The 16,536-nt window shown below is 44.4% G+C and overlaps 1 protein-coding gene across 1 annotated transcript in view; it reads left to right on the forward strand.

Moving 5' to 3' along the window:
* ush2a (Usher syndrome 2A (autosomal recessive, mild)) overlaps window positions 1–16,536 on the forward strand; it is a 344,744-nt gene that overhangs the window by 276,279 nt on the left and 51,929 nt on the right. The window contains exons 53-54 of the mRNA XM_051723371.1: window positions 7,839–7,993; window positions 9,643–9,841. Of these exons, the coding sequence (XP_051579331.1) occupies window positions 7,839–7,993; window positions 9,643–9,841 (354 nt within the window). The remainder of the gene's footprint in view (window positions 1–7,838; window positions 7,994–9,642; window positions 9,842–16,536) is intronic.

A 16,536-nucleotide genomic window follows, 5' to 3' on the forward strand; every position in this document is an offset into this window, starting at 1 on the left:
CGAGACACCTCTGGTCTTTGATAAAAGGCCAATGAAAATTGGCGAGTGGTATTTGCATGCCACTCCCCCGGACATACAGGTATAAAAGGAGCTGGTATGCAACCACTCATTCAGGTTTTATGCTGAGGAGCCGATATAAGGTCCGGCCATTTCAGCGGGTAGTTCAGCGTTGTGGCAGGAGGGACACAATGTCTCGTTCCATCCATTAGGGAACGGAGGTTACACAAGTAACCATGACATTCCCTATCTGTCACTCACTCAATGTTGTGTCGATGTAGTGACACTAGGGGTCCCTATACGAAACGCCACAACTGGCTGAACTGTGTTACGTGAACTGGCGGTGTGTGGTGGGCAGACTACTGTGTACCTCATAGCCAGCACACCAGGTCGACACGTAACCTCCCCCAACATATTTATGAGTGTCGAACGGCCCTTTGGGGACAAGTCTACTGCCCAAAAGATAGAGACAGGCTAACCCAGTCATGGCCTCTTTTCCCCTTCTTTATTTCCACTCCCTAAAAAAGAAGGGGGATTATCTGACTGGGCCGCCAGGTCTAGTTGGGGGGTGTCCCTCCCAAAGGGAAGGCACCGCGGAGACCACACCTCGCCCAAAGAGAGGGGGGGATATTTAAGTGGAAAAATACGTCACATGGTCTTTCCAACCATGTGGAGAGTCTTCAAGGTAGATCCTACCCAACGGGGGAGGAGTTACTACAAACATGGAGACTGGGGATGAGGGGCTCTGCCCAAGGTAGACGCAGTTTGCCAACAGGGAAACAAATTAGCAGAAGATATATATCTCATGGGGTTGGCCTTACAGGGAACCGCCACATGCGGAGCACCTACCCCAGAACAGGACTCATAGATAGCACGTGTACTGGGCCGGCAGCGAGTCTCTCCAAAAACTCGACTGCCACAGGGCTTGGAGGAAGTCAACCAGGGAACAAAGTTTGTGAACACTACTGGGAATTAATGGCGCACGTCTTCAGCTCAAAAGGAGGTGGAAGGCGCTATGTGCAAGCGATACACCCGGCCGGCTATCCCGGGCTTATCCGCTTGTATTGCGTGCCACTACCTGGGACGAAACCGGTTCCACCCGGAGGTTGTAGAACCTTGCAAAGGTGTTGGGTGTTGCCCAGCCTGCTGCTCTGCAAATGTCTGTTAGAGAGGCACCCCTGGCCAGGGCCCAGGAGGCCGCTACACCCCTGGTAGAATGGGCTCGTGGCCCTACCGGGGGCGGCATGTTCTGGGCGTGATATGCCATAGTTATGGCGTCAGTGAGCCAGTAGGCAATCCTCTGCTTGGAGACAGCGCTTCCTTTCCGCTGTGCACCAAAGCAGACAAAGAGCTGCTCAGAGATCCTAAAGCTCTGCGTGCGATCCAAATAGATGTGTAAAGCATGCACAGGACACAGCAGCAACAGGGCTGGGTATGCCTCCTCCTGGGGCAGCACTTGCAGGTTCACCACCTGGTCCCTAAAAGGGGTTGTGGGAACCCTGGGCACATAGCCCGGTTGGGGTCTCAGGATCACATGAGAGTAGCCCGGACCGAACTCCAGGCACGTTTCGCTGACAGAGAATGCTTGCAGTTCTCCTACCCTCTTGATGGAAGTGAGCGCAGTCAGGAGGGCAGTCTTCAAGTGAGTGTCTTAAGCTCGGCTGACTGCAAAGGCTCAAAGGGGGCTCTCTGTAGACCCTGAAGAACTACAGAGAGGTCCGATGAGGGAACGAGGCACGGTCTGGGGGGATTCAGCCTCCTGGCACCTCTTAGGAACCTGATGATCAGGTCATGCTTCCCTAAGGACTTACCATCGACTGCGTTGTGTTGTGCTGCTATGGCGGCAACGTACATCTTCAAGGTGGAAGGGGACAGCCTCCCTTCCAACCTCTCCTGCAGGAAGGAAAGCACTGATCCGACTGTGCATCTCTGGGGGTCTTCCCGTCGGGAAGAACACCACTTAGCGTACAGATGCCACTAAAAGGCATACAGGCGCCTCGTAGAGGGGGCCCTAGCCTGAATGTTCGTGTCTACCACCGCAGATGACTTCCACGTCCCGTCCAGGGGCCAGACATGGAGATTCCAGAGGTCTTGTCGCGGGTGCCAGATGGTGCCCCATCCCTGAAAAAGAAGGTCCTTCCTCAGGGGAATTCGCCAGGGGGGGGGCTGTCGCGAGGAGCGTGAGGTCCGAGAACCATGTCTGGGTGGGCCAGTAGGGCACTACCAGGACGACATGCTCCTCATCCTCCCTGACCTTGCACAGGGTCTGTGTATTTGTGCCAGGGGGCCAGCTTTGTGCCAGCGCGTTTATGCCGATGGGGGCTTCGTTCAGGGCGTACCAGAGCGGGCAGTGGGGAGGATTCTTGGGAGGCGAACAGGTGCACCTGTGCCTGTCCAAATCGACTCCAAATCAGCTGGACCACCTGAGGGTGGAGCCTCCACTCTCCCCTGAGGGTAACCTGTCGTGACAGCGTGTCCGCTGTAGTGTTGAGGTTGCCTGGGATGTGAGTGGCTCGCAGAGACGGTGAGCGAGTTGTGACATACAACGAGAGCACAGACCGCCTTGGTGGTTGACATATGCTACCGTTGCTGTGTTGTCTGTCTGAACTAACACGTGCTTGCCCTGGATCAACGGCCGAAACCTCCGCAGGGCGAGCAGAATTGCCAACAACTCAAGGCAGTTGATGTGCCAATGCAGTCGCGGGCCCATCCATAAGCCGGCGGCTGCGTGCCCATTGCAAACAGCGCCCCAGCCCATTTTGGAGGTGTCTGGAGACCAGTTCTAGGGGAACACCTGCCCGTAGAAACGAGAGGTCGGTCCAAGGGCTGAAAATATGGTGACAGACCGGCGTAATGACCACACGATGTGTCCCGCAGCGCCATGCCCATCTCGGGACTCGAGTCTGAAGCCAGTGCTGAAGCGGTCTCATATGCATCAACCCGAGCGGGGTGGCCACCGCTGAGGATGCCATATGCCCCAGGAGCTTCTGAAAAAGTTTCAGTGGAACCGCTGTTTTCTGTTTGAACGCCTTCAAACAGGCCAACACCGACTGGGCGCGCTCATTCGTGAGGCGCGCTGTCAAAGAGACTGAGTCCAACTCCAAACCGAGAATAGAGATGCCCTGAACCAGGAGGAGCTTGCTCTTTTCCCAGTTGACCCGAAGTCCTAGTCGGCTGAGGTGTGAGAGCACCAAGTCCCTGTGTGCACACAACATGTCCCGAGAGTGAGCTAAGATTAGCCAGTTGTCGAGATAGTTGAGAATGCGAATGCCCACCTCCCTTAGCGGGGCAAGGGCTGCCTCTGCGACCTTCGTGAAGATGCGAGGAGACAGGGACAGGCCGAAAGGGAGGACCTTGTACTGATATGCCTGACCCTCGAATGCAAACCACAGGAAGGGTCTGTGTCGAGGAAGGATCGAGACGTGGATGTACGCGTCCTTCAGGTCTACCGCCGCGAACCAATCTTGATGCCGGACGCTCGCCAGAATGCGTTTTTGCGTCCGCATCTTGAACGGGAATCTGTGTAAAGCCCAGTTCAGAACTTGCAGGTCCAAGATTGGCCGCAACCCACCGCCTTTTTTTGGTACGATGAAGCAGGGGCTGTAAAACCCCTTCTTCATCTCGGCCGGAGGGACAGGTTCTATCGCGCCCTTCCGTAGGAGGGTAGCGATCTCCGCGCGCAAGGTAGCAGTGTTTTCGTCCTTCACCAAGGTGAAGTGGACACCGCTGAACCTGGGCGGACGCCTGGCGAACTGAATTGCATAGCCAAGTCGGACGGTCCGGACCAGCCATCGTGACGGATTGGAAAGCGCAAGCCACGCATCCAAGTTCCGCGCAAGGGGGACCAAAGGGACAACATTGTCGGACGTACCGGCAGGTGGGGCCTCACGGCAGGGTGGAGCTCGAGGTGCCACACCATGTCATAGCCGTGCTGAGTCTAGGGACATCGAAGCACTTACCTGGCTCCTTGTGACCACCCCCGGAACAGCCTGTCCTCGTCACATCGGGGGCAGATTTGTGCCACATCTGGGCGCTCAGTGGCGGGAGACCGCCGCTGGAGTGCCAAACCTGCCAAATAGAGTGGTGGACGGTGGTCGTGATGACGGCCGTGCACATCGGATACGTGACCCAGGGAACAAGGAAACCGCTCTTGCTGAACTCTTGAGTACTGCAGCCACTTGGGCATGCAGTGCAATTAAATGCAAAGGTAATAAATAGATGGAGAGGTCTGCTTACCAGCTCCAGAGCAGTGGGTTTCGTCGTCCCTGGGTCGCCCATCTCAAGGGCGCTTTGAAGCCTTTCACAGGTTCTGGGTGGCCGCGAGACGAGTGGCATCTGCTTCCTGTGGTGGGCTCCACGCCGGGGCCGGGCCGAAGGGGCGGGCTGCGGCAGAGCCAGTGCAGTCACTGCAGGGGGACGCCCTTGGCGACGAGCAGATGGAGTGCGGGATCTTGAGCCACGCCGGGGCAGGATATGCTGGATAGCCTCCGTCTACTGCTCCACCAACGAGAACTGCTGGGCAAAGTCCTTGACAGTGTCGCCGAATAGGCCAGCCTGGGAGATGGGGGCAGCAAGGAACCATGTCTTGTCAGCCTCACCCATCTCGAGCAGGTTGAGCCAAAGGTGGTGCTCCTGGACCACTAATGTGGACATCGTCCACCCGAGAGACCGCGCCATGAACTCCGTCGCTTGCAGAGCGAGGTCGGTCGCCTAGCGCAGTTCCTGCATCAATCCCGGGGCGGAACTACCCTCGTGCAGTTCCTTTAGCACCTTGGCGGACTTGCAGGAGAGCCATGGCATGCAGGGCAGAGGCGGCTTGTCCAGCGGCACCGTAGGCCTTGGCCGTCAGTGATGACGTAAACCTACAGGCCTTGGACGGGGGCTTTGGGCACCCGCGCCAGGTGGCAGCGCTCTGAGGGCATAGGTGCACCGCGAGCACCTTTATCCACCGGGGGATTGCCGAATAACCCTTGGCTGCCCCACCATCGAGGGTAGTGAGGGTGGGGAAGCTGAAAAGATCGGGACCGGGCAGTAAAAAAGTGCCTCCCACGACCTTGTCAGCTCTTCATGCACTTCTGGGAAGAAAGGAACAGGGGCGGGGCATGGCTTTGAGCGGCGCTGCGAGCCCAGGAACCAATCATTGAGCCGCAAGGGTTCAGGGAAGAGTGGAGGGTTCCAATCTAGCCGACGCTCACGGCTGCCCGGGAAAGCATGTCGTCATCTCCGCATCAGCCTGTGACTGGGCAATCATCCCCAAAGGGAGGAGCCCAGCTGAGGCTTCCACGTCTGACAGGACGAGCCCGCTCTCAGATGCTGCGCTCGAGAGCTCATCAATTTCGCAGGCTCCGAATAAGAGGTCGAACTCGCCATGCGATGAGCCGGTGGACTCATCCGGAAGCCCGATCGGGGCAGATGAGCGTGCTGGAGAATGGGAGGTCCGCGGGGGAATACCCGGTGGAGGCGGTCCCATTGGGGTCCCCAAATCGCCCCCAGTGCTAGCCTCGCTGGCCTCATAACCGTGGGTAAAAGGACTGAGGCAGGGAGCCTCTGGGGTGGCTTGCTTTCTTACGAAGGCGAGCCGTGACCGCATCGTTGCCATGGACATGTCCTCGCAATGAGTACATGACCATCCACGAATGCTGTCTCCACGTGAGCAGTGCCCAGACACGAAAGACAGAAGGCGAGAGATAATGAGCGCAACCAGGAATAACACACAATCGGAAAGGCATCTTTAAAAAGACGCGTCTTTAAAAAGACGTTCCGTGTGCCACTCTTTTAGAGGAATATACTCTTATTTCTGCCGAAGCGCCCAGGGGCATTCTCTGCAGTGCACCAGTCCAGAGGAGAGAGAAGCCGCTGAAATGCGCCGTCAGATCCAGCAGAGGTGAATGAACAGTCGTGGGAATTCAGCTCAGTGAGCATGACCGTTCGGCTCCAAGAGAAAATCTGAATGAGTGGTTGCATACCAGCTCCTTTTATACCCTTATGTCTGGGGGAGTGGCATGCACATACCACTCACCAATTTTCATTGGCCTTTTATCAAAGACCAGAGGTGTCTCGGGCTCCCAAGAGTGACCCCTAGTGTCACTACATCGACACAACATCGAGTGAGTGACAGATAGGGAACGGCTTACTTTGCATAAAGCGGCGTTCTGAAGTGTTTAAGAGATTAAAGACTGTTAAGAGAAAGCGCTTTATCATACACAGTTTCTGTTGGAGAACACATGGCTTTTATGTGTTAACGTTAATGCATAAGTGGCACTTATATGTTTTTAAAAAATGCGTATGTGCTCAAGTGCGTCGGTGAACCCCAAAGTCTGATGTAGAGGGAAACCCCACTACATGTACGTGTAAATGAACTTTTAAAATTTGATATTCACAGAAGTTATTACTCCACCCCCTGCGTAACATCATTAACGACGACTGGCCAAACCAACGTGGTTTGAATGATAGATGTGAGACATAGTTACTACAGCTTCGGGAAACAGTTGTGACTAGCTAGTTAAATTTTCAAACGATGCATCATACTGTGGTGGTTAAACAGTGAGTTACAGTATGTCATTGTATGGGAAACGCACCCCTGGACTACATAAAACATAGGCTGCATAGGAAGTTAATAAAAATGTAAAGGACATTTGACAAGCGTGAGTTCAGTAAAACTGATACTTATTAGTTCAATCTATTTATTAATTCTGTCATGAACACATTTGTTATGAAAAGTCACAAGTTTATTGTATTGTATATAACGAACTCCGAATTGCCATGTAATTGTTTAGTAAAATATTGTAACACTTGGTAGTTTTAATGTGGCAATACATTATTTGACAAGAGCTCTTCAGAAAGCTCTGTCATGGGTTCTTGGTCCTTTCTCTGTATTCTGCTCTCACAATGTTATAAAAGACAACAGTCACTGCAGCCTAGTCACCTGATTTAATGAACAGTACCCCATTAATTATTATTCTGGACTATACTTGGAACCTCTTGTTTCGCCCTCTAAATCCTCACACATGTCTCTGTACCGGTCAAAAAATTCACTTTATTATTCACTTTTTCACTTTATTTTCTGCCCTTTTTTCACTTTTTGTGAATGTTTATAAAGTAGGGAAATATAATAGACCAGATACCTTATTTATCAGTCAAAATGACAGAAAGCATTTTGAATTAACTATCAGTGCTCTATAGTTTCATACTTTTAAAAATTATAGCACTATAAAGTTTTGATTTCTTTTTTTTTTTTTTTTTTCATCAAAGATCAAATCAGAGCACATCATTTTTGCCAGATTCCTCAGTTAGTAACAGTTTTTTGCTCTCATGGGAATGTTTTCATATGTTTATTCAGTATGGTTTGGATATGTAAATTATTAATCACAGAGTGAATCAGTTTGGGTAATTCACGCCTGCAGTCGTGACTCTCAGAAGATTTAGTCACATTTCCCCCAACAAACTGGAAGATAGACTTTTTCTTTAGGCTGTAATGATATGACTCAGACAGTGTGGAACTAGCTGATTATTTTATCATCTCTCCTCTGAAGACCTGACTGTTATTAAGCATAATCTGCATAGCTCGGCAGAATAATTTATGAAGAATGAAATTCACATGCACATAAACACTAAGTGAGAATAACAAGCTTCGTTTTAGGGAACTTCTGTGCCACTTAATATGTAAAGAAACATGCTGATTGCTCATTAAAGTTTTACTCTGTGCTCTAATCAAATGACTTGCCACCCAATCTGTTGTGATTTGAAGGAAAGTCAGTCCACCGGCTTCACTACTGTACTGCAAGTAGAATTGGTGTCAAAGCCATGTTTGTGACGCTGTGTTTGTTTATGTATTATGATAGGTGAGATAAGTTACTATGTTATCCTCCGTGATGGACAGGAGCGTTACCGTGGCACTGATCACAGCTTCACAGATGCAGGCGGGATCCGACCTTTTCAAGAGTATATTTACCAGCTAAGAGCCTGTACTGCAGCCGGCTGCACGTATAGCTCAAAAGTAAGTCTGTTCCCTAAATATGAGTGTGATATGTATATGTGTGTGTTTGACTGTTCTTAACATTTAGTCCCTTTTCACTGACTAAATTATCATTTTGTTTTATAGAGATGCTCTACCACTTGTAGGCAGTATACTAGCGGCACAGAACAGAATTGCAAAATGATTGATTGTTTTCAAGCACGTTTTCAGAATACTTCAATATACTGTTTGCCATTGGTCGAACAAAAAGATTGCTCACCCCCTTACTCCATTGGTTGAGCTATTGTTGCTATACCAAACTGGTCGGGATGCTCAAACAAACAGATTGCACATTAAACTGGGACAGAATAAAGTGTTTTAACACCGGAAAATTGCAAACATCACCTTTAAAGGTGAACAAAGTAGCACAAGTTGATATTTTTTTGTTTTTTGCCTTTTATTCAACTTCCCAAACAATTGATACAACAGTGGTCTTGATACAGTATTTTAATTCGTAAATTTCTGTTCATTAGCTCCATGAGTATACGTCATTTTAAATGTCAAAAGTACTGTTCATTTCTTTGGGTGTACTTTTTTTTTTTGTGGAAAAAATACTTAGTGCACCTTTAAAATAATAGTTACCCCCTAAAACATAATTCTGTCTTAATTTACTCATCCTTGTGCAGTCACTTCTCTTTTCAATACAATGGCAGAAGATAGTGCCTCACTTTAAAGTTAACAAAAAGGACCCAAATGTATCATAAAAGTAGTACATGTGGCTCGTGCGTCATATTAAAAGTCTTCTGAAAGTATATGGTAACTTTTGATGAGAAACAACCTGAAATGTAAGTCATTTTTCAGCGAAAATCTTGACGTCCTTTGTGCATTCGTGAACACCATGAGAGAAGTTTGGTCTCAGTAACTTGCGTGTTCACCTAAGAACTTGCATTGTTTAGCACTAAAAAACGTCTATTTCTAATAGCAATCTAATGAAACCAGAACAACAGCTGACTTCCTGCCATTATTGTTGTTCTACCTGTAATAGCTGTCAGTGTCTTTAGCTGATGAAACAGCAAATTAACCTGTGTCTCCACTATTTCTGTCTAATTTAGAATAAGATTATCAATAGCCACACAAATCTGCTTTGTGCATTAGCCAGCATGCTGGAGGCAAAGTAAAAAGATCCTCTCAGACCAGCTTTAGGGCCATTTTTATTTCAGCACACCTCTGGTGTCTTGCCCAGCACACCAGCTGGCCACCAATGATCCACTGCTCCTTTCTTCTTCCACTCACACAATCGTTCTTAAGTGGATCAGGATTAACTTGTACACCGCAAGCATTGCCCAAACAGTTGCAATTATTGTCCAGCCCAATACAAGGGGAGCAATTACCACGGGGCACCCTGTTGTTGCTCTGTAAGACCCTACTCAGCCAGCTCTGTTGGTGGGAGTGAGGGACCTGATTTAATCTTTGTGGACACTCTGCGAGCTCACAAGCACATCAGGCCAGCACCTGGCCGGCCTACACGTAGCTGGAAAAAAAACACCTTAACCACCTCTTGTGGCCCTTTCCTAATAGTCTGCCACTCCTAAAGACAAGAGTTGAAACCACTAGTGACATTCTATTAGAGCAGGATATCCAAGCCTCCATTAGAGCAAATTGCTCTGTAATTCTTTTTGGTGTGTGTGCAGGTTGTGGCAGTGACTGTCCAGGGCGAGCCAGAGGGTGTTGGCGCTCCAGTGGTGAGCGTGCTGGGGCCCGGGGCCCTGAGGATCAGCTGGGCTGCACCGGCCAAACCAAATGGTATCATCCGGGAGTACCGCATCAATCAGAGTGGGGTTGGAGTCATCCATACACATACAGAGGGGGAAATGGCCTACAATGTCACAGGTATTGCACAGTGTGTACAGAAAGCTGTAGATGATGTCATACAAACATAAACAGTTAAAGCACATTCATTCAAGTGATGCTTGTTTCCCTTGCTGCTTCTTTAGAATGTCATTTTAAGAGATATTTTAATTTAACCCTTAAATGCATGGGAATTCAACCAAACACTCTTACATATTCAGGTCTTTAGAGACCCAACACGTTTATCTATCACAAATGGATCTACAAAATGCCCAGATTGTGGCAAATTTTCAAAATATTTCCAAGACAATTAGAAAATAATAGAATAATATTTTTATATTATATTATATTATATTATAATATATATTTGTATGTTTTATTTTTCATATATCAGAGAGATAATGCAACAAATCAGGACAAATATAGAACAGGATTCATTACTTTCACACTGAAATTGTATTTGACTGGCTGTCAAAGACATATTGAGCTACACATAACACATAATCTACACAATGTATTTTCTGAGGCACTTATTGAGTCTAAATAGATGGACAACTTACATAATTTCAGTAGTACACCCAAATGACAATAGCCAAATCATACTGTTCATGTATTGTACTTGCTATACGTTGCTTTTTCATCAAACATCAATGTAAAATATAAATCAAGTCAGTCACTGAAACAACAGTGCCACCTTAAGTAAGAAATAGCACGTATAGTATGTATGTGTACACGGATACGAGATACTGCTAATTCACCATTGATGCACAGAAAATAAACGTGATATAATATTTACTTGTATGAGTATAGTGCTAATTTATCCTGGGTCACTAAAGACCCGAGGTATGCGTTTAAGACCCTGTTTCCACCTGGAATTAAGATGTGTTTAGGGTGATCCAATCACATGTGGTCAGCCCTAAATCGAGGTCTAAATTGTTTTGTGATCAGATCACAGAAACCACATACGAATGTGGTCAAAAGCACATTTCCACATCGCATTTGAGGTGTAAACGCTAATCCGTCCTGTAAGCGTCCCAGCAGCAGTGAAGCGCCGCCCCTCACCTGTCAATCAACCACTGCACTAAAACAAGAATTTAAACTTTGCCGTTTACGAGCTGCTTTAACCGTCTGATCTGATAATATAAAAAGCGGATACATACACAATCACTAGAGCTTCTTTAGTCTGTCTGATATCAACACAGAAAGGAAGCATGAACACTTGCTTTTTTTTCCCTTTAATATAGGTAATCCACTAAAACAACGGATAATTCTGCTTGACATGTTGCGTTTGTGCTTAAATCAAATTTTAACCGCACCTGGGAGAAGCAGCGCACCATTTTTTCACACTTTCTTTGTCTTTCCTGACTTTGTTGTGCTTTAATATCATGCAGTAACACACTGACATAGTGATTGATGTATGTCGTCATGAAACAGAGACCCTCCCCTCCAAATCCGAACACATGTGGTCACAGGAGATGCATTTAAGTGACCAGGTGTAAACAGCGATGTGTCTCACCTTACCACATATGATCGGATCACCCAAAATGCATCTTAATACCAGGTGGAAATGGGGCCTAAGGTTTAATATTGTTAATTTTATTTAGGTGTCACTTTGCATTTAATTTTATTTGAGATTTGATTACATGAAGTAATCAGAAATCCATATATATTTATTCCTAGATGTTTTTATTTTTATTTTTATATATTTAATACGTAATTTCTTATGTCATATTGTTTTAGGGTAGTTGGTGTCCTTGGGATGTCCTTTTAAACAGCATTTTGCTAAATTTTTTATAATTATAAAGATTTAAGATATGAAAGTGTGGAAAAATTGTGAGAAAAAAAAAAAAAAACTTGGTGACCAGTTACAAGGCCGGATATATTCACTTGCCCTAATAAATTTAAATATACTGTACATAAAAAAAAAAAAAATAAAAATAAAAAATCTGTTTCTAGATGCTGGTTGTGTGTATTAAACACAACAAAGGTATTGAGAGATACTGAATGAGTGAGACAGACAGAGAGAAGGAAAGTAAGAGACAAGGAAAGACAGAGTCAGTGCAAAGATGTAGTGATGAATCAGTTTAGCAGTGGAGAGCAGCCACCCCCTACACACCGCCCCATGCTGGCCCTGACGGCTGCAGCAGTGCGAGAAAGAGAGCGTGGATGCGCCGTGTCTCCTCCACGTGCCCTGCCTTTATTTATGCATGCTGTTTCAGGAAGCAATCTAATGACTGAATTTACACCTGATTCCCGCAATGAGCAGCCAGCCTGCCCATCACTCCTGAGGCCTCTGCTGATTTGTGGGGCTTCTTTTATCTGCCTGGGAGAGGAGCAGTGTTCCTGGCCCTGAGCCATCCGTAAGCACCGCAAGGGTATGCGCAGGGCTTACACCCACTTTTAGCACCGCCCTACCCAGCACAGCCCAGTACATAGCAGTGGACAGCTGCAAAACAGCCAGCACACAGCACACACACAGAGAGAGGGATTTAGATTAAGTGCTCATAAATATCATTCCAAGGAGCATTTCTGTTTTCCTTTATCACTGGTGGTTCATATCTCTTCTACCAAAACTACTACTAATTTGTTATAATTGTAATAATAGTAATGACTAGGTTTGCGATTCCTGAAGGAAATACAAGTGCTTGTAAGGCAGCAAGAGTGAAGTGATAAATTTCTAGGTAAGCTTAGGTTTTAGACTTTAGTTCTACATGAATGAAATGCTTCATCTTAACCGCTTGTTGATTGTGTATATGAATCAACACACAATGCCACAAAGTCTTTGCAGTGCAAAGGTGGCTATAGATAATTAAATAGATGCTCAAAAGAAAAGACAAAATACAATTCAGTATGCAAATAGATGTAAGAAAGGAGAACAATTGGAATTCAGTAAGCAGATATTATAATGACGCCATCGCTGCCCATTACTGCCCATTACATTTCATTATATCAATATAAGTAATTTTTAAACTTTCATCTTGATATTCATATCTGAATCCAAATCCGAACACAAGTGGTCACAGGAGATGCATTTAAGTGACCAGGTGTAAACAGCGATGTGTCTCACCTTACCACATGTGATCGGATCACCCAAAATGCATCTTAATACCAGGTGGAAATGGGGCCTAAGGTTTAATATTGTTTTACTTTACGTTTAATATTACTTTCATCTTGCAATTCTTAAAAACAGCTTGCAAAAGACTGAAATATATTGCAAAACAAAGTTTGATGATCATGATAATGGCAGTGATATATATTTTTCTTTTTTCATTTTTTTTTTAATTATTATTATTAACTGTAGGTTTAGTTGAATCTGTTTTTTTTTTTCCTTCGTTCTTTTAAATTGTGTTTTTGAATGGGCCCCTGTGCAAATACAACATACAGTATGTGGTGTAAGTGTGTTTCTCTAGGGGCCATATGAAACACATTATTCATGCAGAGAGGAAAAGCTGCTCGCTCCAGCCTGTCAACAATATCAATGACATGATTATCAAATCTAAGTCAGGTACGTAGTTTTGGGGAGCGTCTGATTTCTTTCCAGTCAGGATTAATCTGAGTGAATTGCGTGCAGGGAGCTGCTGCTCTGAGAGGTAACCGGTGTTAGGGAATGCTAACACCACACAAAGCAGGAAAGAATGACATTCTCACTTCCTGTGTTGGAACTTACAGATAAGAAAATTGGTCTCATTTATTTGAATATATTTTAGAATCTCCTCATTAAATGTAACGTGTTTGGTGTATCTTTGTGTCTTATATTTTGTGCCATGTATTTTATTTTGAAAATTCTTGTTTCATGTCTTTAGTTTCCTGTTCCCATGTTGATTTGTTTCCAGGTGTGTCTCATTAAAAGAAATATTCCAGGTTCAATACAAGTTAAGCTCAACCAGCAGCATTTGTGGCATAATGTTGATTAGCACAAACAAAAATTTTATTTTCCCTCCTTTTCTTTAAAAAAAAAAAAAGCAAAAATCGAGGTTACAGTGAGGCACTTACAATGGAAGTGAATGGGGCCAATTTTTGGAGGGTTTAAAGGCGGAAATGTGAAGCTTATAATTTTATAAAAGCACTTACATTAATTCTTCTGTTAAAACTCATGTATTATTTGTGCTGTAAAGTTGTTTAAATCATAATTTTTACAATCATTTTAGGGTTTTAGTGTTTGCTGACATTACATCGTCATGGCAACAAAGTTGTAAAATTGGCTATAACTTTACACAGGAAAGGTTAGTAAGTGATTTTATCACACTAAAATCATGTTAACACATATATTGTTTATGTCTTGTGGCTATACTTTTGAAACAGTGAGTATTTTAACGTTTACTGATTGACCCCATTGACTTATATAGTAAGTGCCTCACTGTAAACCAGATTTTTGCTTCTTTTAAAGAAAAGGAGGGGCAAGTCAAAATAAATTTTTATGGTGTACAATATTATGCCACAAATGCTGTTGATTGAGCTTAACTTGTTTTGAACCCGGCATATTCCTTTAAAGGTACACTCTGTAATTTTTCCCCTCATTTAAGTTTAACTTCTAAAAAAAATTAACAATCATTTTTAAAACATATGATTAAATTCATAATCACTCACATGGGATAAAGACTCCAATCATGTCAGTAACCTTATAAAATCTTTTTAATCATAGAGAGGGTGTCCCCTCATGGGGGCTGCCATGTTAAGATCACATGACCAGCTGAATACACTTAATCTCAGCAACTGCCCTCTCATTGGAAACTTTAACTCAGGGATTAAATTAATCCTTGCTGACTGTGAATAGTGAATTTCTATATTGGCATCAGTAACTTAAAACTACTGCATTTGAGTAATGCTGCATTCACGCCACGTGTCAAATGATTAATTCAAAAAATGACTGAGTACACCTATAATTAGTCTTGTTACCCCAGTTCTTTGCTTTGTTACATTGCTGAACATACTTCATATGGAATGTGGCATTGTCCCACGACCCAGTATATGATGTAGTAACAACCATGAAAATAACCTACTCTGGTTTTGTTAAACTATTACAATTTAACCACAAGGTACAATTTTCTTGGATGTAGTACTGTAAGTCATGCTGGTATCTCACGACCTACTGTTTTATGAATACTGAGGATTAAGATATATTACTCAATTGACCTACTGCTTTTGGCATACTATATAGTAGCGAAGTTTACATATTCTGATGTGAGGCTTGTGTATTTTATGTTGCTTTCCAGAGGAATTTGGACAAAATTCCCCATCTCTGACCACAAAATGTTCTGGTCAATCATACATCATGGTCAAATGTAAACAAAATAAGATGGCACCATGTCTCACCAAGACAATCCCATTTTCTTATTCCAATTATTGCACAAACATTCTGCTTTGCATGCCAGGTGGACTGGTGGACTACGATGAGAGTATTAAGGAGCCTGATCTAATGAAAAAAATTTAACTGTGGCGAACTTTTGCAAAATGATATTATGTGGCTTGTTAGATCTATCGTGGCTGTTCTGAAGTGAAATATCCACTAAGGGGCACTAAAAGCGAGTGGAATTTTCTCCCAAACAGATGAGGCTTTGAAGGTTCATGCTCTATCAAGTTAAAAATCAATGAAACCTCCCTCCCTACCCTAAACCTTGTCCCTAAAATTACCAAATAGTGTTATAAAAAAGCAAACTTGAGAAGAAAACACAACTGCTGAAGCAACCACGTCATTTTGAGGTGCGTCTATGAGACTTTCGTATCAAGTGTCGATTCACACGCTCTCCAAGTTACCAGGTACTTTGCATCGCAAGTACATCCATCAGTTGAGCTACTGCAAAACTGAATCATGTCCGAAAAGTCTTATAAATGTAGTTGAATTTGTAAAGCAAACGTTAAAGTCATGCACTATAGTCAAAGTGTTTTGATGTCATAAGATAGTATTGTGTGAGGAACATTGTATTTATGATCTGCTATTTTACTCGTGATTTGTGTTAAAGGAACTAAAAGTAGTTGTTGTAGTTAGGCATGTAATGATACGATGCATAGCCTCACGATATGATACAGTATGATAAGAGCACCAACAAATGTTTTGCTCAAACTTATTCAAGGATTCAACATAATATAAATGCCACAAAAGTTTCTGACATTGACAAGTAACAAGTTTGATTATTGACAATTTTCATGTTTTTCTTGAGAAAATACGTTTGTCTACACTCTAGTCATCTATATTTGTATAGCACTTTTCACGATACACACAGTTTTAAAGCAGCTTTATGGAAAATCATGCCTTGTTGTCAGAAAGCCCCCTGTGAACAAACTGAAGTGACTGTAGTATGGGGGAAAAAAACACTTTCAATGTTATTTAGTGGTGAAAAAAAACTTAAGAGGAACCTGACCTCTGGTTTCACGTTATATGTACATAATCCAATATTATTTAGCGGCTTAAGAAAAAATAGGTCGGCACACGTACATTTGTTCGCCCTCCTCCCACTGTTTAATTTTGCATATTAACTTTACCGGCTTAAAACATGTGCGCAAGAGTTGTTCTCAAAAGCTGTTTACATTTTGAAGTCAACAGCAGATAATTATGAGTCTCATGTAATCATGGGTTTCTTATATTGTTTTTTATTTTTGAATAAGCTGTTTTTTGATAGTTATGACTCATAACTTATGACCGTCTTGCTGTGCATGTCACGCTCAGTGTCGGCTGGGAGAGGCGGCTGTTAAACTTACTGCTGCTGTTTCTGCTTTACAAATCCACCGTTTTGCACGGT

This window comes from Myxocyprinus asiaticus, chromosome 17, assembly GCF_019703515.2.
Source record: "Myxocyprinus asiaticus isolate MX2 ecotype Aquarium Trade chromosome 17, UBuf_Myxa_2, whole genome shotgun sequence".
Taxonomy (NCBI): domain Eukaryota; kingdom Metazoa; phylum Chordata; class Actinopteri; order Cypriniformes; family Catostomidae; genus Myxocyprinus; species Myxocyprinus asiaticus.